The sequence below is a fragment of the Rhinopithecus roxellana genome, chromosome 5 (genome assembly GCF_007565055.1).
Source record: "Rhinopithecus roxellana isolate Shanxi Qingling chromosome 5, ASM756505v1, whole genome shotgun sequence".
Taxonomy (NCBI): domain Eukaryota; kingdom Metazoa; phylum Chordata; class Mammalia; order Primates; family Cercopithecidae; genus Rhinopithecus; species Rhinopithecus roxellana.
The window spans coordinates 167,041,328-167,068,873 of NC_044553.1; the positions used below are offsets into that span (position 1 = coordinate 167,041,328).

General features: G+C 43.5%; 1 protein-coding gene across 2 annotated transcripts in view; it reads right to left on the reverse strand.

Annotated features, from left to right (window-relative positions):
- THSD4 (thrombospondin type 1 domain containing 4) overlaps positions 1–27,546 on the reverse strand; it is a 702,136-nt gene that overhangs the window by 45,494 nt on the left and 629,096 nt on the right. For both annotated transcript variants that reach the window (XM_030929758.1, XM_030929757.1), the window contains exons 9-10: positions 7,906–8,081; positions 5,388–5,484 (exon numbers count right to left, since the gene is read on the reverse strand). In XM_030929758.1, coding sequence (XP_030785618.1) covers positions 5,388–5,484; positions 7,906–8,081 — 273 coding nt within the window. The remainder of the gene's footprint in view (positions 1–5,387; positions 5,485–7,905; positions 8,082–27,546) is intronic.

A 27,546-nucleotide genomic window follows, 5' to 3' on the forward strand; every position in this document is an offset into this window, starting at 1 on the left:
TGAGGTATTATTTGAAATCGCACAACAGTAGAACAGACACAAATGTTCACCAGTGGTACTGGTTAAACTACGTTATGCTACAAGTACAAAATGGAATACTATGTGATTTTTGAAAAGAATGCAGCAAATATACATTCTGACATGAAGAAATTACTGAATATTGCTTGGTGAAAGAAAAAAGCATAACACACACACATACACAAAAGTGTGGCAGGTCACTTTTTTGAGATACTAATTTGTATTTGATTTTCTATCTTTATTCCTCCACCTCCTCCTCCAGTTTGAAAGAGTAGCCAAGTCCTTAGATGTTATTGCTTTGTTTTTGTGCAGGACAGAAAACAAAAGCTGCTAGAGGTCAGCAGCTTTCCCTCCCAGGAGTGCAAGCCTAGGCTTTCATTAAGAGTAAAGTGGATGTCCTTGAGGGGCCAGCCCAGTGAGAGGAGGAGGGCACATTTTGAGAGAGAGAGAGAGAGAGTGCAAGAGACAGAGAGAGAGAGAGAGAGAGAGAGAGAGAGACAGAGACAGAGAGCAAGAGAGACAGAGACAGAGCAGGAGAGACAGAGACAGAGAGGAAGAGAGACAGAGAGGGACAGAGACAGAAAGCGAGAGAGACAGAGAGCAAGAGAGACAGAGAGAGATAGAGACAGAAAGCGAGAGAGACAGCGAGAGAGACAGACAGTGAGAGAGACAGAGAGCAAGGGAAACAGAGACAGAGAGCAAGAGAGAGACAGAGACAGAGAGCAAGAGAGACAGAGACAGAGAGCAAGAAACAGAGAGACAGAGAGCAAGAGACAGAGAAACCAAGTGTGAGAGAGAAAGCGAGAAAGAGAGAGCAAAAGAGAGAGACAGAGAGTCAGAGAGGGATAGACAGAGAGAGAGACAGAGACAGAGAGTTAGTGAGCGAGAGGGAGAAAAAAAAGAGAGAGGTTTTCAAGGTGGAGGAGAGGTAGGAGTCTGGAGTCTTGGGTTTCCTGAGTGACATGGATCCTTAGGTGTACCAATGTCCAGTGTCCCAGGAGGAAGCCACACTTGCAGTGGGAGAGGGGGCCTGGCTGCCAGCCTCACCAGCTTCCTGTGCCCCTCATGCAGGTTGGAAGGAGCAGAGCCCTAACCTGAAGGCCCCATGAGGCAGCTCCTGGTGGCACCTCAGCGGAATCAGTACGGACAGACCACCGGGGGGTCCAGCCAATACTTTGGCTTGTCTAAGACTCTAGATCTTTCCTTATATCTGGAGTGAGAATGTGTGTGTGTGTGTGTGTGTGTGTGTGTGTGTGTGTGTAACCCCCAAGCAGACTGCGATTGAATTATCTACCGGTTTCAAACAAGGGTGAAGTTGAGGTCAGATTTAAATTGACTCATGGAAAATAATAATATGCAATGTTCCTTGCACTTCTGAGATTGTAGATGATGATTCTAATGACTGGAAACATGTTTGTGTATGCATAGAAAAGGGCTAGGCAAAATCCCACCAAAGGGTTAGACTCCCTCTGGGAAGGGCACGGGGTTGGGAGCTGTTGATTTTTTTTTTTTAATAGACTATTTTTTTAGAACAGTTTTAGGTTCACAGCAAAAGTGAGTAGAAAGAACAGAGTTCCCATACACCTCCTCCCACCACACAGGCACAGGGTCCCTAACTACCATCATCCCACATAAGAGTGGTACATGTGTGACTGATGACCCTACACGGACACGTCATTATCGTTTAGAGTTCACAGTCCATACGAGGGTTCACACCTGGGGGTGCACACTCTGTGGGTCTGGACAAGAGCACAGTGACAGGCATCCGCCAGTGTAGTATCACACAGAGTAGAGTCACTGCCCTGAAATCCTCTGTGTTCCACCTGTCCATCCCTCTGTCCTCCCAGCCCCTGGCAACCACTGATCTTTTTGCTGTCTCCATAGTTTTAACTTTTCTAGAATGTCATATACTTGGAATCAAACAATAGGTAGTCTTTTCAGATTGGCCTCTTTCATTTAGTAATATGCATGGAAGGTTTCTCCATGTCTCTTTGTGACGTGATGATGGCTCATTTATTTTTAGCCCTAAATAATATTCCATTAGTTTTTACCTATCCACCTATTGAAGGACTTCTTGGTGGCTTCCAAGTTTTGGCAATTATGTGGCAGTTGCTTTTGACTGTATATATTTCTATTTTGACTGAATATTGTTCAAGTATGTATCATTTTAATACAAAATAAGGAGGCAAATTCTAGGGTTACTGTAGAACACAGTTAAAACTACAAGGGGGTGGCCGGGCGCAGTGGCTCACACCTGTAATCCCAGCACTTTCAGAGGCCGAGGTGGGTGGATCACAAGGTCAGGAGATCAAGACTGTCCTGGATAACACAGTGAAACCCCGTTTCTACTAAAAATACAAAATAGCCGGGCGTGGTGGCGGGCGCCTGTAGTCCCAGCTACTTGGGAGGCTGAGGCAGGAGAATGGCGTAAACCCAGGAGGCAGAGCTTGTAGTGAGCCGAGATCGAGCCACTGCACTCCAGCCTGGGTGACAGAGCGAGACTCCATCTCAAAAAAAAAAAAAAAAAAAAAAAAAACAACTACAAGGCAGGTGGGTGAGGTGGCTCATGCCTGTAATCCCAACATTTTGGGAGGCTGAGGTGGGAGGATTGCTTGAGCCCAGCAGTTGAAGATCAGCCAGGGCAACATCGCAAGACCCCATTTCAGCAATAACAGCAACAACACCGACAATAATTAGGGCTTTCTCAGCACTTTTTTTTTTTTTGAGACAGTCTTACTCTGTCACCCAGGCTGGAGTGCAGAAGGCTCACTGCACCCTGTGTCTCCCAGGTTCAAGTGATTCTTGTGTCTCAGTCTCTTGAGTACCTGGGATTACAGGTGAGTGCCACTACATCCAGCTACTTTGTGTACTTTTAGCAGAGATGGGGTTTCGCCATACGTCCAGGCTGGTCTCGAACTCCTGGGCTCAAGCAATCTGCCCACCTCGGCTTCCCAAAGTGCTGGGATCACAGGCGTGATCCACCACACCAGGCCTCTCAGCTTTTTGCCAGGGCTTTCTTACTTAGTTGGCTATTATGCTTCATGGCTTCAAATATGACATGCAAATATGACCAACAAAATCAGGACCTGGTATGTTGATATAAATGAGAACTGTCCAAGATGTTGTTGGACAAAAAAATTTAAAAAGTCTTTTCAGTGCCTTGTTCTGGGCTCTACGCGAGGATGGACAACAAATTTATTCAGTCTCTTACCATGTCCTCTCCTGTGCCAAACACCACCTTGTAGGGTTTTTCTTCTATTTTGTACACTGGGAATCAGAGAGGTTGCTGACTCACCTGAGGGTACACAGCAAGAAGGTGTAGAGCTAGATTCCAACTCTGCCTCTGGACTCCAGTGACATGGAAGAGGAAGCCTGGTCACAATGCCCCTGCTTACTAACTTTTTACAGGTGACCCCTCTAGACCTGCCCTGTCCCACGGAGCTGATCCCAGAACCCCCATGCTATTCATGAGCTGAGACCCATCAGGTCTGACAGAAATCATCATCATCCTGATAGATCTCAAATAGTCTGTCCGGTTATCCCTGTAAACCAGCAATCTTATCCCTGTAAACCAGCAAACCAGACCCCAGAAATCTTATCCAAACTTGGTTTCTCAAACTGTGGATTGCTTCTGGACATGACATAAAAATTTTCTGTTGCACACTTTGCTGACTTGGAGTTTGGACAACAGACCCACCCCATGTGCTGGGGACGCACCGGCTGTTGTCCTCCCCAGTCTGTAGCAATCAGATAACCTGGTTATCCCTGAACTTTGGATGGGCAGGTTTGGCATCTGTACCTTTATTTTCTTCTAGGATAGGGATTGGACCAAGTAACGTCTCAGCCATATAACAAGCACAAAGTATGGTCACACGGGCCCTCCTCAGGTCACTGCCCAGGTGTGGGACCAGGACAGTTATCAACTTACTCTACCTAAGCTTCCATTTCCTTACTCTTAAAATAAGGCTAATAATAGTACTTCCCTCCAAGTACCTCCCTCTGTCATGAGAATTCAAAGAACGAATCTATGCAAAGTGCTCAGCACAGCAGTTTCTAAGCCCTTGCACACAGCAAGGACTCAGTGTGTGTGAGGTATAATTGCCATGAATACTTCCGCAGACCTTCCTATTTTAAGGAAGGAAAAGACTGTCTGCATTTGGGTGGTGGGCTCCATCATCCTCTGGTAGAGAAATGTCTGCAGACTCAGAGAGCAGTCCCATGCCCAGTGCCAGCTGAGAGAAAGCTGCCCGCTCTGTCCATAAGCAGAGCCCACCAGGAAGACTCAACATGGATTGTTAGGTGTGAACTCATTATTCTTGTCTTATAGGTCAAAGTATTATTAACAGAAACAAAAGGGGAACCAAGAGAAAAGGCATACAGTAGACAGATAATGGCCCCCTAAAGATGTCCACATCCCAGTCCCTGGAATCTGTGAACATACTACCTTACATAGCAAAAAGGGACTTTGCAGGTGAGACTAAATTATAGATTTTGAGAAGGAGAGATTATCCTGGATGACTTGGGTGGGCCCAGTATAATCTCAAGCGTCCTTATAAAGGAAAGAGAGAGGAAGATGAGAGTCAGAGAGGAGATGTGATGAGGCCAGGGTCAGAGAGAGATCTGAAAGGGCCACCCTGATGGCTTTGAAGGTGAAACCAAGGAAGGCAAATGGCTCCTAGAAGTTGGAAAAGGCAAGGAAGTGGGTTCTCTCCTAGAGCCTCCGGAGAGAGAGTGGCCCTGATGACACCTTCATTTTGTCCAAGTGAAACCCATTTCATACTTCTAACCTCCAGAACTTTAAGAGAGTAAATGTGAATTGTTTTTTCTTAATTTTGAGATAGGGTCTCACTCTGTCGTCCAGGCTGGAGTGCAGTGGTGCGATCACAGCTCACTGCAGCCCCAACCTCCTTGGGCTCAGATGATTCTCCCACCTCAGCCTCCTGAGTAGCTGGGATGGTAGGCACACACCACCATGTCTGGCTCATTTCTGTATTTTTTTTGTGGAGACAGGGGTTTCTACAAAACCAGGCTGGTCTCGAACCCCCGGGTCCAAGCGGTCCATCTGCTAGATCCCAAAGTGCTAGGATTACAGGCATGAGCCCCCTTGCCTGGCCTGGAAACTAGTATAAAGCATTTCAAATGTTGAACCGGCAGGGCAGACCCAGGATGCTCATGCCATTTTTGAATAGAGTAAATGAAACAGTTCCAAGGCTCAGACAAACGGTGGAGCCTGCTCCAATGTCAAGGCCCCTTGGCTTTGAAATATGCGTCCCTGGATTTTCTCTGTGTTGGATGCACAAGAATTGAGAGAGAGAGAAGGCTTACAAGGAAATGACCAGAGTCTCTGGCCACAAGACAAGGGATTCTACCTGGTCTCCTGTGGGGTGGCACCTGGGGGCTGATGGCGTTGGTCCCCATGATCACGTACTCGTAGTGCACGCCTGGGTTTGGCTGCTGGTGTATCATCTGCTGACACAAAAATCAGTGTTACTGCACTTGGCACGTACTCACATCGCTTCTCCTGCTGGCTTGGGTTTCAGTGGCATTTGCAGAACTACTGATAAATGACTGTTTTGGTTCACTCTAGTAACGCATCTAGTAACATCAGTGAACCTGTGGCAGATTAAACGAAGTTATTTCCAGATGGCTTTTTATCATTTACTTTTGAAGAATGAAGAACTTAGGCTGAGCAAATCAGAAGAAAAGCAACCTAAGAGTCAAGACTTTCTAAACTCCAAAGGAGAAGATGGAACAATGGTAGCAGAACCTTTCTGTCCTTAGATTTTGCTCAGTGCTCTCGAAACGTCCAACACAGATAAATACGTGTACATTGCAGGAGACCTGTTTTAACACTAGGTGGCGCGATAAAGTCATGCAAATAAGCAGCAGACCTTCTGGACAGAGTCACCCCGGGATCCTTCAGGTTCCTTCAAAGTTCTTGACCTGGCTGGTGAGGCTGGCCCCCAGGTCTGTCCCTCTCATTCACGGAAAGCCCCAGAAACACAAAGAAATGGGGTCAGGAAAGCAGGTAGAAGGGACCCAAATCTTGCTGGGTCATACCTCTTAGGAATGATGACAAAAATAGGACAGCAAGCAGGAATCTACATAGGGCTGTGGAAGTCAGCAGCTGAACATTAACTGGGCTGAAAACTTATTAAATGAGCATGGCCCAACAGAAAACGTCCCTCCTTATCGGATTTTGAGCACACAGTCCTTGCTGCCCATGGCTTTCCTGATGGGAAGCAGGGTGGTGGGCTAAACCGAGCAGCAGAATGAGAACCCACAGTGTAAATATGAGCTGTGCAAGGAGCCACGGTCAGGTTTGATGTCTCTGTCTCCGCTGCTTTACAAAGCAGCTCTCCTGCTGACCAGCTGTGTAACCTAGAGCGAGCCCCTTTGCCCCGCAGTTTTTGATTTCCTCCTTGGGAAAGGAAGAGGTTAGAATCATGTCGCTCTCAAAGATCCTTTCCAGCTAGAAGCATCTCTGAGTCTCTCCTGCATAGTGGGTCCTGTGTCTGTTCTTCCTGTTTACCACTCCCTTACCCACTTCCTCTTACCCACTCCCTACTGACGAAATGGGTCTTCATTTTATAAGTCACCCACAGGAAGGCAGACCTGAAAACCCCTGGGATTCTCCTACCCAAGAACCAATATCAAACCATCGGCGTTGCAGAAACATGGAGGTGGGCACCGAATCCCGAGGGACACAGTTGTGTGACCTCAGGTTCCTGCTGTGTATCCCTCATCCCCTTACTCCCTTTTCACACAATCTTCCTCTCGGTCTGCAGCTGGAAATCCTCCCTCCCTCTCCGGTGCCTCTTCTGCCTGAGCATTCTGCCAGTGCAAAACCTTGTCCCGTTTATGAAATTGCTGTTGGCTTCCATTCCTAGACCACCCATGGTAGGCCTTTAACAACCTGAATTTTTACCTCTGATGCCATTTGAAATGGATTCGCAGTCAACCAACCAACTGGACAGTCTAAAAAAAAAAAAAAATCCAAAATCTACAACAAGACTTCCTTTGTAATTTCAAATCCACTAGGCCCAAGAGGAAAGGACATAGAACCCTGTGTAGGTGGAGAAGTAATGACAATGCAATTAATAATATTTCTAAAATTCTGACACAGCAAATATGTTAATCAGCTTTGCTTTGGGGACAGAAAGAATGTGTATACTCATGGGTGATCTCATTCTTTTTATCCAAATGTTATTTCAAGTTTTTATTTCTTATCACCCTTTATTTCTTGATCTTTTAAGAAGACTGGATTCTAGTGGTTTCCTTAAACATAAAGACCATTTAAAACTCTTGAGCAATTTAATGTTTCAGTTTCACATAAAATAAATTAAGGTTTTGTCTTCTATGAAGCAGGGAGCTTCTAGTAAACCTCTGTACTGTGACTCTGAGCTTTATTGTTTCATCTGGAGGGCTCTGGAGCTCTCCTTTCTTCATTTGCTCTCAGAGTTTGAACAGGGCTGGGAGCTGGGAGCGGTCCTGCCTTCCTTTAGGCTCTTGCTTTCTTTTGCCATAAAAAGAAAACATGCCAAATTAGCATTATAAGGAAAGTGCCTGGAGGAGATCCAATGCTCATGGAATAAAGGGCATGTTTTGCCTCTGATTTGGTTCAACAAGTAAAGTTGGTTTTACTGGGTCAATAAACTCCGAAGGTAACAAGCATCTGGGGGAGCTGGAGGTTTCTATGAGCTAGGCCCATTCAGAAGTAAAGGCAAAGATAAATGCCAAGCATTCAAGGGGTGCCTCCAACAGACTCTGCTCAAAGGGTTTTTACTGAATATGGGCAATGATTTGTTGCTTATTTGTTCAGAGTATGTTCCTTTGAAGTGACAAGATTCAAAATCCAAAGAACAGTCCAGAAACATCCAAACTCACGTAGACATCCAAGATCTCATTGGTGGGACCTTCGGCCAAAAAGGACTCTCCAGCAGTGCTCGAAATCTCATTTGGACGCTTGTAGGTGAACATGGTCCCTCCGCCCTCGTATTTTCCTGGTCGATCAATTGCCCAGTTCCCATTGATGATGGAGCGTCCAGAACGACTTCGCAAGGCTGTTGAGAAAAATGAGACAGTTCTTCGGGTAAGCCCAGGGTGTGCACAAGAAACAGAACTGACTCCCCTAGTTTCTGGCTTCTTCATTCATCAAGGTTTTTGTTAGGATCCACTATGTGCCAGGCCCTGGGGCACCATTAGGCATCTAGATGACATTGCCTTGGGCTTCATCACTTCTTCAACCCACTCTAATCCCTTCTATCACTTGGACTTAGTATAGAAATGCAGGGTGGGGGCTGCTTAGGTGAAAAGGATGTGGAAGCTGGGAGGGAAAGGAGAAAGAGGAGGAAGAGAAAAAAGGGGGGAAGGGAAACGGATTTATATTATATACCATTATTTAGGTGAGAGGTTGCACATTGGCAGCCCACGAGCTGATTTTGGCCCATAGATGGGTTTAGTTTGGCTTCTCTGGTGTTATTAAAAAAAATAACTGAGCCCAAATTTAAGAATTGAAATATTTTACATAAAAAAATTTAGAGTTCTGGCTTCTCTTATAAACCAGGAAGACATGTTAACATTGGCTTCACACTCCCTTGTTGCAGTAATCGGCTGGAGCCCAGGATGGCTGCTCCTCTCTGATGGGCCCTACATGCTCTGATTTGCCCCAGTCCTCACCCCTCCCTGTTGCCCCCCAACACTGAGGCTAAGTCTCAGTTTTTTACCCCTTTATTTGTGAATATGGGTGATTTATATCATTTATCATACTTCCATTGTTCTTTTTCTTATCCAATTTTTTCTCCCCCCCACCCCACCTTTTTTTTGAGACAGGGTCTTGCTCTATCACACAGGCTGGAGTGCAGTGGTGTCATCCTGGCTCAGTGCAGCCTCAACCTCCTGGGCTCAAGGAATCCTCCTGCTTCAGCCTTCTGAGTAGCTGGGACTACAGGCACGCAACACACCTGGCTAATCTGTGTGTGTGTGTGTGTGTGTGTTATATATATATATATATATGAGACGTGTGATATATATATATATTATTATTATTATTAATTTTTTTTTAAGAGATGGGGTTTTGCCATGTTGCCCAGGCTGGTCTCAAACTCCTGAGCTCAAGCGATCCGCCTGCCTCAGCCTCCCAAAGTGCTGGGATTACAGGTGTTAGTCACTGTACCTGGCCCAGAATTTTTCTTATAATTCTCTCTACTTACATGTCTAGTACAAGTGGCAAAGCTAAAGCCAAGAGGGTCACATGATTTTCTCCTTACCTGGTCAGCTTCATTCATTTCTATGACCTTTCTGACTTCCTGAGCATCTGAGGCTGTGGGTAGTGTTAGATACCCCACATGCACTGTCAAATTTAATCATCACAACATTGAAGAGCAGATGTTATAATCCCCATTTTTTAGAGTGGCTCAGAGATGGGAGGGAACTTGTTCAAGTTCATGAGGCCCATTGGGGTCAGACCTGTGATTTCGAGTCTGTATTCACGAAGGTGGTATGAAAGGAGAAGGGGGCAAGGAACAAGGTGTTGGAGTTCCCAGGAGAAGAAAGGGTGGCATCTGGAAATAGAACTTTTTCAGCTACCCTTGGCACCTGGAAACCCACAAGCCAATGGAGGACTGGTTTAGAGAAGGTCCTTTGTTTTTTGAGATGGAGTTTCACTCTTGTTGCCCAGGCTGGAGTGCAATGGTGTGATCTCAGCTCACTGCAACCTCCGCCTCCCAGGTTCAAGCGATTCTCCTGCCTCAGCCTCCCGAGTAGCTAAGATTACAGGCACCCGCCACCACGCTCTGCTAATTTTTATATTTTAGTAGAGACGGGATTTCACCATGTTGGTCAGGCCGGTCTTGAACTCCTGACCTCAGATGATCTGCCCGCCTCAGCCTCCCAAAGTGCTGGGATTACAGGTGTGAGCCACTGCGCCCAGCCGGATCACTTTTGAAGAAGTGTGGCTCTTCATAAAGACTAGCCCCAAATCTATTCTTCCTCATTTTCTACCCTTGACCCTTTTTTGCCACTCAATAAGCTGAATTGATCTTGTAACTCAGTAGTGAAATGTCTGCAGCTTTGCCCTCCCTGCATCCATGGCACCAGCCAGCCCAGTGTGGAGTCTGCAGGGGGAGCCCAGCAGTGGTCCATACAATATCTACCATTTTCTCACTTCCCACTAATTCCTTAACAATCTCCAATCTGGCTCCTGCCCCTATCATTCCACTGAGGAAATTTAAAATTAGTGTCACCAAGACCCCCACGTGGCTACATCCAATGGGTGTTTCCCAGGCCTCTTCTTTTCAGATGTCGTGGCAGCACTTGGCACTATTCCATCCTATCTGAAACTCTTCCCCTGGCTTCTGGGACACCACACTCCCCTTGCTTTCCTCCTGCTCTCAGGCTGCTCATTTCTGTTTTCTTTTCTGTCTCATGTTTCTCTACCTGGCTATGAAATATCAGAATTTCTTAAGGAATGAGTAGACCTGCTTCAGGCACTGTATTCCTTTAATGAGCAGTTTCCTAGGACCATGATTTCAACTACCGTATACGAATGACTCACAAATTTATGTCGACAGGCCAAACTTTGCCTCTGCCCTTAGAATTTCATATGTAATTACCTCCTTGCCAGCTTCAGTCAGATGTCTTGTCTAAGGCTGAACCCAGCCAACCCCAGCCTCAGTGTTTCTTATCTCAGTAAATGGTACCACCATCCATGTAATCACAATCCCAGGAATCATCCTGGATACCTCCTCTCTTCCTATCCCCCGAAATCTAACCCATTATCAAATTTTATTTAACCACCTCCGCCTCTCTTCATGTCCACTGCCATGATCCAGGGTCAGGCTACCATGAGATCTCATCTGGACTAATAAAATATCTTCTAATCTTCCTGTTTCTCTTCTGTTCAGCTAGAATGTTTTCAGAATGTAGATTAGATCACCAACGATGGCTCGAAATCCCAGCATTTTGGGAGGCTGAGGCAGGCGGATCACAAGGTCAGGAAATCGAGACCATCCTGGCTAACACGGGGAAACTCCGTCTCTACTAAAAATACAAAAAATTAGCCGGGCATGGTGGTGGGCACCTGTAGTCCCAGCTACTTGGGAGGCTGAGGCAGGAGAATGAACCTGGGAGGCGGAGCTTGCAGTGAGCCGAGATCAAGCCACTGCACTCCAACCTGGCTGACAGAGCAAGACTCCGTCTCAAAAAAAAAAAAAAAAAAAAAAAAAAAAAAAAATATATATATATATATATATATATATATATATATATATCCCACTATAGAGGCCTCCTCCCCCAGATGCTGCAGCCCAGCCTCATCTTGCATCACTGTTCTTCTCTCTGTGCTCTGCTCCTGGGCCTTCTTTTAGCCCACCTACAACATCATCTTTCCTCCACAGTGCTGTCCCTTCTTCCAGAAATGCTCCTCCCTCAACTCCAAGTCCTATTCATTCATTCATTCATTCATTCTTCTTCTTCTTCTTCTTTCTCTCTCTCTCTCTTTTTTTTTTTTTTTTTAAAACAAGGTTTCACTCCTGCCTCCCAGGCTGGAGTGCAGTGGCACGATCATGGCTTACTGTTCACTGCAACCTCCTCCTCCCAGGCTCAAGCAATGCTCCTGCCTCAGCTTCCCACAGGTGCACACCAACAGAGTCGGCTAATTTTTGTATGTTTTGTAGAGATGGGGGTTTCACCATGTTGCCCAGGCTGGGTCTTGAATTCCTAAGCTCAAGCAATCCTCCTGCCTTGGCCTCCCAAAGTGCTGGGATTACAGGTGTAAGCTACTGCGCCTGGCCCTATTCACTCTTTAGATGTCCATTTTTCCAGGGCAGTCTTCTCCCACCCCCAGTCCAGGCCCTTCTCTTCCCTGCCATGGTCTAAGAGCTGCAAGAACCTTTCTTTCAAGGCATTTAATTCAGTTTAATTCAGTTTGTCCATACACTTACTGAGAGAATTATTTGATCAATGTTTGTCTCCTAATACACTGCCAGCTCCAAAAGATTTCATCACCATTACAGTTTAAGAGTCTAGCACAGTGGTTGCCACGTAGTAGGAACTGAATGTTTACACAGCAGACAAGGGCAAATAGCACAACAGAAAAGCAAAGAATAATAAATAGGCAATTCACAGAAAACCAAGTGCAAGTACTCCATAAACAAATGAGAAGATGCTTTGCCTTACTTATAATTCAAGAAATGAAAATCAAAGCCACAGTGGGATCATCCTGACCATCCAAATTAGCAAACGTTTAATATTGCAAGTATTGCCAGGAGGGTAAGCAAGCAAATATCCATGGCATTGCTGGTGGGAATGTAAACAGACTCAACCATGTTGGAGGGCAATTTGATTACACGGCCAAAACTTTAAATGCCCATACACCCTGACCCAAAATCTCTACTTCTAGGAAACTACTTGAGAGATAGACTTCTGTAAGTATACAAAAATGTTTGTAACAAGGATATTATCTGCCGATTTTTTTAAAATAGAGAGAAAAAAACTCACCTAAATGTCCATCCATAGAACATTGCTTAAGATGGTTGTAACACTGGCTATCTACACAATGGAACACCAAGTGACTCAAAAAAGAATGAGCTAGGTCGGTGTGTGTGGGTATGGAAAGAATTCCATGATACATTTGTGAAAGAAACAAAAATTCAGAACAGTGTGTTAGGTACAATCCTGTTGGTGCACACTTTTAAATAAAAGAATAGATGTAAGATATACACATCAAATGTTTAGAGAAGGTTAGTCATAAAACTATTAACATTTAGGACAGGAACTGGGCTTTATGTTGGGATGGGAGATGAGAAGCGAGACATTTATTTCTCATTTGATACCTTTTACTGCCATTTACAATTTGTTTTACCACATGCATGTATTACCTTCTTTAAAGTTTACACATTTTGAATCAATATGATGGACATGGTACACGCAGAAATACTTGTGAAAGGTATTTTCTCTTTTTTATAGCTTCTTCTTACAATCCCATTCACAGTATCAAAAATGCAGAACTGAGGTAGGTTCTGGCTACGATTTTATTGCTTTTAATGGGAATATCGTAGAAGAGGTTATCATCTGGTAACTAAAAAGTCCATTAAAGAACCATTTGAAAGACTGCACAGGAGGAATCTGCAAGGACCTCCCTATGAGATTAAAAATTGGGACCTTGAATCTTTTTTACCATCTATTACTTTTACTCACCCATTCCCTCTAAAGGTTTGGGTTAATCTTGAATCATACAATAGCAAATAATTTTTAAAATGCCACAACAGATTATTAGCAAATGTGGTCCTGATTCCACAGGTCCATGAATTGGCTTCTGAAACAGCTCAAAAACTAGCCCCCATCTGGCCTTCCATATCAAAAACAGCTGCAGCTACAATTTATATGCCTGCAAGCAGTTCCAGGGCTAGGAATGGCATCCAGAACTACCTCACAAAAGGGTGCAGGTGGCTCCGGGCTTTTGCTAGAGGCTGTGTTCACCGAAGGTCAAGCTTTAACAAAGTCTTTTTGAAGGGCAACCTCATAGCTATGTCAATATAAAGATACCTTCACTTCCATTTGACATTTGGGTTTTATTCCTTTTTTTTTTTTTTTTTTTTTTTGAGACAGGGTCACAGTCTGTCACCCAGGCTGGAGTGCAGTGGCACCATTACAGCTCACTGTAACCTCGAACTCCTGGGCTCAAGGAATCCTCCTGCCTTGGCCTCCCCAAGTGCTGGGATTACAGGTGTGAACCATCATGCCTGGCCCCTTATTCCAGTTTTGGTGCTGGGCCAATATTTTTAGCTTAAACTGTGGGTACCAACAATGCCATTCTCCAAGATTCAGGTAACAAGAGCTTATATATGCAAGCCCTGATTATCATATACTTTAATCCCACAATCTTTTATGTATTTAGGTTTTTTTTGAGACAGGGTCTCACTCTGTTACTCAGGTTGGAGTGCAGTGGCACGATTTCAGCTCACTGCAGCCTCTGTCTCCTGGGTTTAAACAATTCTCCTGCCTCAGCCCCTTGAGTAGCTGGGATTACAGGCGTGTGCCACCACACCCAGCTAATTTTTTTTTTTTTTTTAGACAGAATCTCACTCTGTCGCCAGGCTGGAGTGCAGTGGCGCAATCTTGGCTCACTGCAACCTCTGCCTCCCGGGTTCAAGCGATTCTCCTGTCGCAGCCTCCCGAGTAGCTGGACTATAGGCGCCACCACGCCCAGCTAATTTTTGTAGTTTTAGTAGAAACAGGGTTTTACCATGTTGGCCAGGATGATCTCGATCTCTTGACCTTGTGATCTGCCTGCCTCGGCCTCCCAAAGTGCTGGGATTACAGGCACAGGGGTGAGCCACCACGCCCAGTCTTTGTATTTTTTTTTTTTTTATTATACTTTAAGTTCTAGGGTACATGTGCATAACGTGTAGGTTTGTTACATATGTATACTTGTGCCATGTTGGTGTGCTGCACCCATCAACTCGTCAGCACCCATCAATTCGTCATTTATATCAGGTATAACTCCCCAATGCAATCCCTCCCCCCTCCCCGCTCCCCATGATAGGCCCCAGTGTGTGATGTTCCCCTTCCCGAGTCCAAGTGATCTCATTGTTCAGTTCCCACCTATGAGTGAGAACATGCGGTGTTTGGTTTTCTGTTCTTGTGATAGTTTGCTAAGAATGATGGTTTCCAGCTGCATCCATGTCCCTACAAAGGACACAAACTCATCCTTTTTTTATGGCTGCATAATATTCCATGGTGTATATGTGCCACATTTTCTTAATCCAGTCTGTCACAGATGGACATTTGGGTTGATTCCAAGTCTTTGCTATTGTGAATAGTGCCGCAATAAACATATGTGTGCATGTGTCTTTATAGCAGCATGATTTATAATCCTTTGGGTATATACCCAGTAGTGGGATGGCTGGGTCATATGGTACATCTAGTTCTAGATCCTTGAGGAATCGCCATACTGCTTTCCATAATGGTTGAACTAGTTTACAATCCCACCAACAGTGTAAAAGTGTTCCTATTTCTCCACATCCTCTCCAGCACCTCTTGTTGCCTGACTTTTTAATGATTGCCATTCTAAGTGGTGTGAGATGGTATCTCATTGTGGTTTTGATTTGCATTTCTCTGATGGCCAGTGATGATGAGCATTTTTTCATGTGTCTGTTGGCTGTATGAATGTCTTCTTTTGGGAAATGTCTGTTCATATCCTTTGCCCACTTTTTGATGGGGTTGTTTGTTTTTTTCTTGTAAATTTGTTTGAGTTCTTTGTAGATTCTGGATATTAGCCCTTTGTCAGATGAGTAGATTGCAAAAATTTTTTCCCATTCTGTAGGCTGCCTGTTCACTCTGATGGTAGTTTCTTTTGCTGTGCAGAAGCTCTTTAGTTTAGTGAGATCCCATTTGTCAATTTTGGCAATGAAGTCCTTGCCCAAGCCTATGTCCTGAATGGTACTACCTAGGTTTTCTTCTAGGGTTTTTATGGTATTAGGTCTAACATTTAAGTCTCTAATCCATCTTGAATTAATTTTCGTATAAGGAGTAAGGAAAGGATCCAGTTTCAGCTTTCTACTTATGGCTAGCCAATTTTCCCAGCACCATTTATTAAATAGGGAGTCCTTTCCCCATTTCTTGTTTCTCTCAGGTTTGTCAAAGATCAGATGGCTGTAGATGTGTGGTATTATTTCTGAGGACTCTGTTCTGTTCCATTGGTCTATATCTCTGTTTTGGTACCAGTACCATGTTGTTTTGGTTACTGTGGCCTTGTAGTATAGTTTGAAGTCAGGTAGCGTGATGCCTCCAGCTTTGTTCTTTTGACTTAGAATTGTCTCGGCAATGCGGGCTCTTTTGTGGTTCCATATGAACTTTAAAGCCGTTTTTTCCAGTTCTGTGAAGAAACTCATTGGTAGCTTGATGGGGATGGCATTGAATCTATAAATAACCTTGGGCAGTATGGCCATTTTCACGATATTGATTCTTCCTATCCATGAGCATGGTATGTTCTTCCATTTGTTTGTGTCCTCTTTTATTTCACTGAGCAGTGGTTTGTAGTTCTCCTTGAAGAGGTCCTTTACATCCCTTGTAAGTTGGATTCCTAGGTATTTTATTCTCTTTGAAGCAATTGTGAATGGAAGTTCATTCATGATTTGGCTCTCTGTTTGTCTGTTACTGGTGTATAAGAATGTTTGTGATTTTTGCACATTGATTTAGTATCCTGAGACTTTGCTGAAGTTGCTTATCAGCTTAAGGAGATTTTGGGCTGAGACAATGGGGTTATCTAAATATACAATCACGTCATCTGCAAACAGGGACAATTTGACTTCTTCTTTTCCTAACTGGATACCCTTTATTTCTTTCTCTTGCCTGATTGCCCTAGCCAGAACTTCCAAGACTATGTTGAATAGGAGTGGTGAGAGAGGGCATCCCTGTCTTGTGCCAGTTTTCAAAGGGAATTTTTCCAGTTTTTGCCCATTCAGTATGATATTGGCTGTGGGTTTGTCATAAATAGCTCTTATTATTTTGAGGTATGTTCCATGAATACTGAATTTATTGAGTGTTTTTAGCATAAAGGGGTGTTGAATTTTGTCAAAAGCCTTTTCTGCATCTACTGAGATAATCATGTGGTTTTTGTCTTTGGTTCTGTTTATATGCTGGATTACGTTTATTGATTTGCGAATGTTGAACCAGCCTTGCATCCCAGGGATGAAGCCCACTTGATCATGGTGGATAAGCTTTTTGATGTGCTGCTGAATCCGGTTTGCCAGTATTTTATTGAGGATTTTTGCATCGATGTTCATCAGGGATATTGGTCTAAAATTTTCTTTTTTTGTTGTGTCTCTGCCAGGCTTTGGTATCAGGATGATGTTGGCCTCATAAAATGAGTTAGGGAGGATTCTGTCTTTTTCTATTGATGGGAATAGTTTCAGAAGGAATGGTATCAGCTCCTCCTTGTACCTCTGGTGGAATTCAGCTGTGAATCCATCTGGTCCTGGACTTTTTTTGGTTGGTAGGCTATTAATTATTGCCTCAATTTCAGAGCCTGCTATTGGTCTATTCAGGGATTCAACTTCTTCCTGGTTTAGTCTTAGAAGAGTGTAAGTGTCCAGGAAATTATCCATTTCTTCTAGATTTTCTAGTTGATTTGCGTAGAGGTGTTTATAGTATTCTCTGATGGTAGTTTGTATTTCTGTGGGGTCGGTGGTGATATCCCCTTTATCATTTTTTATTGTGTCTATTTGATTCTTCTCTCTTTTCTTTTTTATTAGTCTTGCTAGCGGTCTGTCAATTTTGTTGATTTTTTCAAAAAACCAACTCCTGGATTCATTGATTTTTTGGAGGGTTTTTTGTGTGTCTATCTCCTTCAGTTCTGCTCTGATCTTAGTTATTTCTTGCCTTCTGCTAGCTTTTGAATGTGTTTGCTCTTGCTTCTCCAGTTCTTTTAATTATGATGTTAGAGTGTCAATTTTAGATCTTTCCAGCTTTCTCTTGTGGGCATTTAGTGCTATAAATTTCCCTCTACACACTGCTTTAAATGTGTCCCAGAGATTCTGGTATGTTGTATCTTTGTTCTCATTGGTTTCAAAGAACATCTTTATTTCTGCCTTCATTTCGTTATGTACCCAGTAGTCATTCAGGAGCAGGTTGTTCAGTTTCCATGTAGTTGAGCGGTTTTGATTGAGTTTCTTAGTCCTGAGTTCTAGTTTGATTGCACTGTGGTCTGAGAGACAGTTTGTTATAATTTCTGTTCTTTTACATTTGCTGAGGAGTGCTTTACTTCCAATTATGTGGTCAATTTTGGAATAAGTGCGATGTGGTGCTGAGAAGAATGTATATTCTGTTGATTTGGGGTGGAGAGTTCTGTAGATGTCTATTAGGTCCGCTTGGTGCAGAGATGAGTTCAATTCCTGGATATCCTTGTTAACTTTCTGTCTCGTTGATCTGTCTAATGTTGACAGTGGAGTGTTGAAGTCTCCCATTATTATTGTATGGGAGTCTAAGTCCCTTTGTAAGTCTCTAAGGACTTGCTTTATGAATTTGGGTGCTCCTGTATTGGGTGCATATATATTTAGGATAGTTAGCTCTTCCTGTTGAATTGATCCCTTTACCATTATGTAATGGCCTTCTTTGTCTCTTTTGATCTTTGATGGTTTAAAGTCTGTTTTATCAGAGACTAGGATTGCAACCCCTGCTTTTTTTCGTTCTCCATTTGCTTGGTAGATCTTCCTCCATCCCTTTATTTTGAGCCTATGTATGTCTCTGCATGTGAGATGGGTCTCCTGAATACAGCAGACTGATGGGTCTTGACTCTTGATCCAGTTTGCCAGTCTGTGTCTTTTAATTGGAGCATTTAGTCCATTAACATTTAAGGTTAATATTGTTATGTGTGAACGTGATCCTGCCATTATGATATTAACTGGTTTTTTTGCTCGTTAGTTGATGCAGTTTCTTCCTAGCCTCGATGGTCTTTACATTTTGGCATGTTTTTGCAATGGCTGGTACCAGTTGTTCCTTTCCATGTTTAGGGCTTCCTTCAGGGTCTCTTGTAAGGCAGGCCTGGTGGTGACAAAATCTCTAAGCATTTGCTTATCTGTAAAGGATTTTATTTCTGCTTCACTTATGAAACTTAGTTTGGCTGGATATGAAATTCTGGGTTTAAAATTCTTTTCTTTAAGAATGTTGAATATTGGCCCCCACTCTCTTCTGGCTTGGAGAGTTTCTGCCGAGAGGTCTGCTGTTAGTCTGATGGGCTTCCCTTTGTGGGTAACCCGACCTTTCTCTCTGGCTGCCCTTAAGATTTTTTCCTTCATTTCAACTTTGGTGAATCTGGCAATTATGTGTCTTGGAGTTGCTCTTCTCGAGGAGTATCTTTGTGGTGTTCTCTGTATTTCCTGAATTTGAATGTTGGCCTGCCCTACTAGGTTGGGGAAGTTCTCCTGGATGATATCCTGAAGAGTGTTTTCCAACTTGGTTCCATTTTCCCCCTCACTTTCAGGCACCCCAATCAGATGTAGATTTGGTCTTTTTACATAATCCCATACTTCTTGCAGGCTTTGTTCATTTCTTTTTCTTCTTTTTTCTTTTGGTTTCTCTTCTTGCTTCATTTCATTCATTTGATCCTCAATCGCTGATACTCTTTCTTCCAGTTGATCAAGTCGGTTACTGAAGCTTGTGGATTTGTCACGTATTTCTCGTGTCATGGTTTTCATCTCTGTCATTTCGTTTATGACCTTCTCTGCATTAATTATTCTAGCTATCAATTCTTCCACTCTTTTTTCAAGATTTTTAGTTCCTTTGCACTGGGTACGTAATTCCTCCTTTAGCTCTGAGAAGTCTGATGGACTGAAGCCTTCTTCTCTCATCTCGTCAAAGTCATTCTCTGACCAGCTTTGATCTGTTGCTGGCAATGAGCTGCGCTCCTTTGCAGGGGGAGATGCGCTCTTATTTTTTGAATTTCCAGCTTTTCTGCCCTGCTTCTTCCCCATCTTTGTGGTTTTATCTGCCTCTGGTCTTTGATGTTGGTGACGTACTGATGGGGTTTTGGTATAGGTGTTCTTCCTGTTTGATAGTTTTCCTTCTAATAGTCAGGACCCTCAGCTGTAGGTCTGTCGGAGATTGCTTGAGGTCCACTCCAGACCCTGTTTGCCTGGGTATCAGCAGCAGAGGTTGCAGAAGATAGAATATTGCTGAACAGCGAGTGTACCTGTCTGATTCTTACTTTGGGAGCTTCCTCTCAGGGGTGTACTCCACCCTGTGAGGTGTGGGGTGTCAGACTGCCCCTAGTGGGGGATGTCTCCCAGTTAGGCTACTCAGAGGTCAGGGACCCACTTGAGCAGGCAGTCTGTCCGTTCTCAGATCTCAACCTCCGTGTTGGGAGATCCACTGCTCTCTTCAAAGCTGTCAGACAGAGTCGTTCGGGTCTGCACAGGCCTCTGCTGCTTCCCCTGTTGTTTTTTCAGCTGCGCCCTGTCCCCAGAGGTGGAGTCTATAGAGACAGGCAGGTTTCCTTGAGCTGCTGTGAGCTCCACCCAGTTCGAGCTTCCCAGCGGCTTTGTTTACCTACTTAAGCCTCAGCAATGGTGGGCGCCCCTCCACCAGTCTCACTGCTGCCTTGCGATTAGATTGCAGACTGCTGTGCTAGCAATGAGGGAGGCTCCGTGGCCGTGTGACCCTCCCGGCCAGGTGTGGGTATAATCTCCTGGTGTGCCCGTTTGCTTAAAGTGCAGTATTGGGGTGGGAATTACCTGATTTTCCAGGTGTTGTGTGTCTCAGTTTGCCTGGCTAGGAAAAGGGATTCCCTTCCCCCTTGCGCTTCCCAGGTGAGGCAATGCCTCGCCCTGCTTCAGCTCTTGCTGGTCGGGCTGCAGCAGCAGATCAGCACCGATTGTCCGGCACTCCCCAGTGAGATGACCCCAGTACCTCAGTTGAAAATGCAGAAATCACCGGTCTTCTGTGTCGCTTGTGCCGGGAGTTGGAGACTGGAGCTGTTCCTATTCGGCCATCTTGCTCCGCCCCCCAGACATCTGTTTTTGTATTTTTTAATAGAGATGGGGTTTCACCATGTTGGTCAGGCTAGTCTCAAACTCCTGACCTCTAGTGATCCGCCTGCCTCGGCATCCCAAAGTGCTGGGATTACAGGTGTGAGCCACTATGCCTGGTCATAATCCTATCATCTTAATGCCCATTGTGATGATGACCCAATCACTTGTTCCTACAACCAAAATAAAGAAGCTGGTTTCCTTACAGCAGACACATGACTATGATCTAGACGTCTGTTTCCTCCTTTGAGAAATGAAGGTGAAGTTCTTCCTAGTTTCTGGCTGGGAGATAGGTTAGCTAAAAAAAATAAAAATAAAAAATAAAAAAAAGTTTCTCCTAGCAACAAATCCCAAGTTTTATAATGTTTCAGCAGTTCTTGGAAATCACACCAAGTAGCCGAACAACAATACTGAAGTGGTTGGACATCACTGGCCACCAGTACAATGCCAGTTGGAGGTCGGAAGCCTGGCTTCTTTGCCATTTCTGGTCTAAAATATGAGCTTCCACGGAATTCCACACATGGGCATGAACCCAAATGGGTCTCAGAATGTGTGAGCTAATGTGGATACCCTGAAAATGAAATACAACTCTCCTTATACTGCCTTGGAAGGTTCTGTGAATTTCATCTTTCTTTTCACTAACCTTCAATTGAAATTTAGCATTTAGTTTTATTATGAATGTAGGTAACAACCATAATAGTATGCAGGACTGTGACTCTATCACCGACAGAAATCACATAGATATTCATGGGACATTACAGAAGTTACTGATATTTTGAAATATTATTTAAGAACTCATAACTATTTTGAAATCATGATAATTATTAGATCCTCTAGGAGGTCTCCTATTTTAATGTTAAAGAAGCACATGGCTGGGCACAGTGCCTCATGCCTGTAATCCCAGCACTTTGGGAGGCCTAGGTGGGTGGATCCTTTAAGCCCAGGAGTTTAAGACCAGCCTGGGCAACATAGGGAGACCTTGTCTCTATCTAAAGTAGAACAATTAGCCAGGTGTGGTGGTACACACCTGTGGTCCCAGCTACTTGGGAGGCTGAGGCGAGAGGGTCCCTTGAGCCCAGGAGGTTGAAGCTGCAGTGAGCTGTAATTGCACCACTGTACTCCAGCCTGAGAGTGGGACCCTGTCTCAAAAAAAAAAAAAAAAAAAAAAAAAAAAAAAAAAAAAAAAAAGAAAAGAAAAAGAAAAAAAAGCCACATTATTATATAGCAAATTTGTTTTTTAAAGAGTATTTTGATGGCCGAATGCAGTGGCTCATGCTTGTAATACCAGCACTTTGGGAGGCCGAGGCAGGCAGATGGTTTGAGAGCAGGAGTTTGAGACCAGCCTGGGCAACATGGAGAAACCCCATCTCTACAAAGAATTAACAAAATAGCTAAGTGTAGTGGTACACACCTGTAGTCCCATCTACTCAGGAGGCTGAGGTGGGAGGATTGCTTGAGCCCAGGGGGTTGAGGCTGCAGTGAGCTGAGATCATGCTACCATACTCCAGCCTGGGAGACGGAGTGAGACCTGGTCTCAAAAAATATATATTTTGATAATTGTATTTCAAGAGAATTGGTTTCCTTTGTACTCTTCCATATTTTATTTTATGAGTTTAAAACACTGTTCTGAGAAGGTACCCATAGACTACCAAGGAGTCCTGCTTCCATCTGGATATTCCTGTTTAAAAATTCTAATCTCCAAAATGTCCTTATTTCCTTCTGACCAAAATGGCAAACACATGCGGTAATGTATTAAAATTCTGTTAAAAGAAAAGCAAACATTTCTTCTTAGGTAGACTAAGTCTAGTTTGATGTAATGTTCAAATTATGGTTTCTGTTAAACAAATATACGCAGATATCACACAGTAATTTTTTTTCAGTCAGATTCACTTTGGTATTTTGAGTTTGGATGGACTCAAACCTGTGTGAGTTTCTAAAATATGAGGTAATACATCTGGACTGAAAATCAGAGAGGATCAGAGAAAGAAGGCTGGCTTTCTCTTTGGCACTCTAATCACAGGTTGTAAGGGGTTTGAATGAAGGGAAATGCCAAGACTTTGTTCTTATTTCATTGCTAAATTACAGCAAAGTATATCTAATTCTCATTCTTTAAAATATTAGGCTTGATTTATTCTGACTCCAAATTTCCTTTGAATACTTACTGACTTTAAAGGACGTTTGTGTGGTTTAACTTTAAAGAAAGTTTATGTGTGGTTAAGTCTCAAATAATGTTGTATGAAATTGATCCCACCTATGGTATAATAAGAAAATAAACTGGTCAAAAAAGTACTGGGGGCTGTAAAGGTACAGCCCGTGACTTCGGGAGCTGAGTCCATGGAGCAGTCAGACACATGCTAATACAATGTGACCGGAGAGGCTGGTAAAATTTCCACAAGATGTAGAGGCTTCCAGAGAGGGGGTGGCATTTGAGCAGAGATTTGCAAGGAGAGGAGTGGGTCACCAGACAGAGGATGAGGAAAGGGCATTGGGGGCCTTGAAGAATGGCATGGACAAAGGCAGAGGCAGGAGGGGGCATGACCTTAGAAGGATGGAGAAGGGAAGTTGTGGGGTGCTGGGAGTGTGTATAGATGGGAGCCCTTGGAGATGAATTTGGATGGAAGACATCGGGCAGACTGTGAGGGCTGACTGTGGGCACTGGGATGCCTAAAAGATTTTTGATCAGGATATGACAACTGAGATCTGGTTTTAGGAACCTACACTGGCAGCTGAATAGGAAGATGGGTAGCGTGTGATACCCAAAGTTCATTCATGCCATGAACAGTTCTCACATACCTACCATACCTCTCCCAGCCCATGGACAGAACCAGCCCTGCAACTGTGGCCATCTTGGGTCACGCTCCCCTCTTTAGGCTGAGCTGTCCACTTGCCACGAGCAGGGAAGGACTATGTCTGCCCTTTAGAAGGAATTCCAGGAGGCTAATTTTGCCAGTGGGTCTCATTATAGCCCAATTTATCTAGAAGAGAAACCTGATATCTTTCTCATCCCAAAGTAGTTGCTTCCCAATCCCCTCCTCTAAAAAAAGAAATTGTTCTCCCATTACTCAGATTCCAGTTTTCGCAGTCTTTTTTTCTTTTTTTTTTGAGACAGGGTCTCGCTCTGGTGCCCAGGCTGGCTTGCAGTGGCATGATCACGGCTCACTGCAGCCTCATCTTCCCAGAATGCATCGTCCTCCCGGCACAGAGAGGGAAAACTGGAGGTGTCTAAAAAATAAGATATCAGAGGTAGGGTCAGAATTGAGCCTTTATGCCTCCTGGTCACCTGGTCAGGTCAGCCCCAGAAGTCCCCAAGGAAGGACATCTGCGGTGATCTCATGGAGATGAATATTAGGATTCTACATGAGGAAAGTCCAGGATTCTATGTGAGTGATCAGACCACACGAGGAAAGAAGCATCCTGTATATACTGTAAGGGGGAAAGCCCCAAGAAGTGACACCTACTTGGTTTGAGGGAGGAAGGCCCTGGAAGTCGGGTGGAAGGGTCACAATGTGCGGTCAGATGTGCACCATGGCTGGGTAGGATGACAGCCCACTCGCTGGCCTGGCATCAGCCCACCAGTACAGTCAGCTATGATCTAAAGCACTGGTCATCAGATTACAAAAAAACAAAACCAACATACACACACACACCACACTCTATAAAACAGTAAAGTGCTCTATTTTTTTTTTTTTTTTTTTTTTTGGATTTTTAGTAGAGACGGGGTTTCACTGTGTTAGCCAGGATGATCTCGATCTCCTGACCTCATTCATGATCTGCCCGCCTTGGCCTCCCAAAGTGCTGGGATTACAGGCATGAGCCATCATGCCTGGCAAGAAGGCCTATTTTGACACCAAACAGGTGTCACTTCTTGGGGTTTCCCCCCTTACAGTATATACAGGATGCTTCTTTCCTCATATGTTCTGATCACTCACATAGAATCCTGAACTTTCCTCATGTAGAATCCTAATATTCAAAAAAATTCCCGTTTAATTATTTTGAGTGTTGAGTTGTGATTCTCGCATGCGATACTCCTGCAAGACTGAACCACTTATGTCTCTGGAGTTATAAGGGTTATGTATCTAATAATGGCAGCTTGTCCACCCACTCACTAGTGAACAAAAAAAATTCAATCAATACTCCTGTGCGATTATAGCACAGTACTGCAGTGCAATCCTACAGCACGACTGCACTGTAGTGTGGATTTACTTCTTTATGTGGTAACTGCATGGCCAAACATATCCTATACTGGGTTGAATAGTGTCTTCCCAAAATTCATATCCACCCAGAACCTGTGAATGCGACCTTATTTAGAAATAGGATCTTTGAAGATGTTATTTAGATGAGCTCATGCTGCATTAGGGTGGGTCCTAAATCCAGTATGACTGGTGTCCTTAGAAAAGAAGGCAATTTGGACAGGCAGACACAGAGACACACAGTGAGAATGCCACATGACAATGAAGGCTGGGACTGGAGTTAGGCAGCCACAAGCCAAGGGAGGCCAAGGATTGCCAGCAAGCACTGGAAGCTGATGGAGGGTCACGGAACAGATTCTTGCTCTAAGCCCCCAGGAAGGAACCAATCCTGCTGACACCTTGATTTCAGAATTCTGGTCTCCAGAACTATGAGAGAATGAATTTCTGATGTTTTAATCCACCCAGTTTGTGGTATCTTGTTATGGCAGCCACAGGTAACTAATACACATCCCTATTACCTAATTCATGTGTGTGCTTGCTTCAGGGTTGGAATGTTTGGCTGTTGTGGAGTGATAGGTGTTTTGATTGGCTTGCAACAGACTGAAACACCAATATTTGAAGCCAGTGTTAAATAGACCTATCCTAAATAGAGGAAAAAAAAACAAACAAGCAAAAAACCAGGGCCTAATTCCAAATCTTAAGCTCCAAATCTGTGGCTAAATTACGATGACATTAGGGAGTAAGCGGAAGGGTTGATCTCAGTGTCATGGGACAGCTGATGTTTTAAATTTTATCATACTATGAACCAACATAGGATAGTTCTTTCTTTGATTTTACAACACACACACAAACACATACACACACAATGGCTTCCACATTCTGTTCTAATTACTTGCTCTCATTAAAAAAAATATAAACACACGTCTAAATTCCATTCCTGTTCTAGGCACTGTAGAATCCAAAGCCCATTCAATGCTGGGAATTTGGGTAATTAAAAAAAAAAAAAATCTGAAAATTAGTGACTAAAAATAGGAAATTTGAAGTATAAGCTTGAATCCAATGAAAAGATGCAAGACTGTGAGGGGAATTTCAAATGACCCATTCAGAGTTATAACCAACAAGGCATTGTCACCATGGGTTCCAAGATGATGGCACAAATTCATTCCTGACTACCAAACAAATTGCTAATGGCAGAAGTAGTTAACCTAAAAAACACAGGATGCACATAGATGCTAATTTAATATAAGGGTTTTGTAGAGACACAAATGAACCCAAACTTTGGTGTTTTTGAGTATTAGAATTCCAAGCAAAAACTGAATATCAATTTTAATGTCTTTTGGGAACAGAGGTACATAAAAAAATTCCTGTTTAATTATTTTGAGTGTCGAGTTGTGATTCTCACATGCGACACGCCTGCAAGACTGAACCACTTATGTCTCTGGAGTTATAAGGGTTATGTATCTAATAACGGCAGCTTGTCCAACCACTCACTAGTTGAACAGGTAGGAGACATTTCTGTAACAGTAACAATTCAAGACATTATTTTTATTTGTATTTATTTATTTTTCATCTTTTTACTTTAGGATTGGGGGTACATGTGCAGGTTTGTTATGTGGGTAAATTGCGTGTTGTGGGGGTTTGGAGTACAAATATTTCATGACCAAAATAGTGACCACAGCACCTGGTAAGTAGTTTTTCGATCCTCACTCTTCTCTCACTCTCCATTTCCAAATGGGCCCCTGTGTCTACTGTTCCCCTCTTTGTGTCCATGTGTACTCCGTTTAGCTCCCACTTATAAGAGAGAACATGTGGTACTTGATTTTCTGTTCCTGCGTTAATATGCTTAGGATAACAGCCTCCAGCTGCATCCATGTTGCCCCACAGGGCATGAACTCACTCTTTTTTATGGTTGTGTAGTATTCCATGGTGTGTATGTACCACATTTTCTTTATCCAATCCACCGCTGATGGGCTTCTAGGTTGATTCCATGTCTTTGCTACTGTAAACAGTGCTGCAATGAACATATGAGTGCATGTGTCTTTTTGGTAGGATGATTTATATTCCTTTGTGTATATATCCAGTAATAGGATTGCTGGGTTGAAGGTAGTTCTGTTTTAAGTTCTTTGGGAAATCTCCAAACTGCTTTCCATAGTGGCTGAACTAATTTACATTCCCACCAGCAGTGTATAATTGTTCTTTCTTCTCTGCAACCTTGCCAACATCTGTTATTTTTTGACTTTTTGTAATAGCCATTCTGACTAGTGTGAGATGGTGTCTCATTGTGGTTTTGATTTGCATTTCTCTAATGATTAGTGATATTGAGCAGTTTATTGGCTGTGTGCATATCTTCTCTTGAGAAGTGTCTGTTCATGTCCTTTGCCCATTTTTAAATGGGGTTGTCTTTTGCTTGGTGATTTGTTTAAATTCCTTATAGATTGTGATATCAGACCTTTGTCAGATGCATAGTTGGCAAATATTTTCTCCCAGTCTGTAGGCTGTCTGTTTACTCTGTTTCTTTTGCTGTGCAGAAGCTCTTGTTTAATTAGGTCCCACTTGTCTATTTTTAGGTGAAATCAAATAGATACCAGCTGGAATGCAAAATCAAATTTGGAAGATAAATCACAAGATTTGAAGAAATTGTGGTCTTGTGGTAGAGGAACCCTGGGCTAACTCCTTACTCCCAGGTATTACCTTTACTAGGGCTTCATGGGAAAGCCTAAGAGGCACTGGTGGAGTGGGTTTATCTCTACCCATCCTGAGAATCTGAAAATACTACTTCCATCTATCTTCTGCCATGTTCCTTTATAATTTTA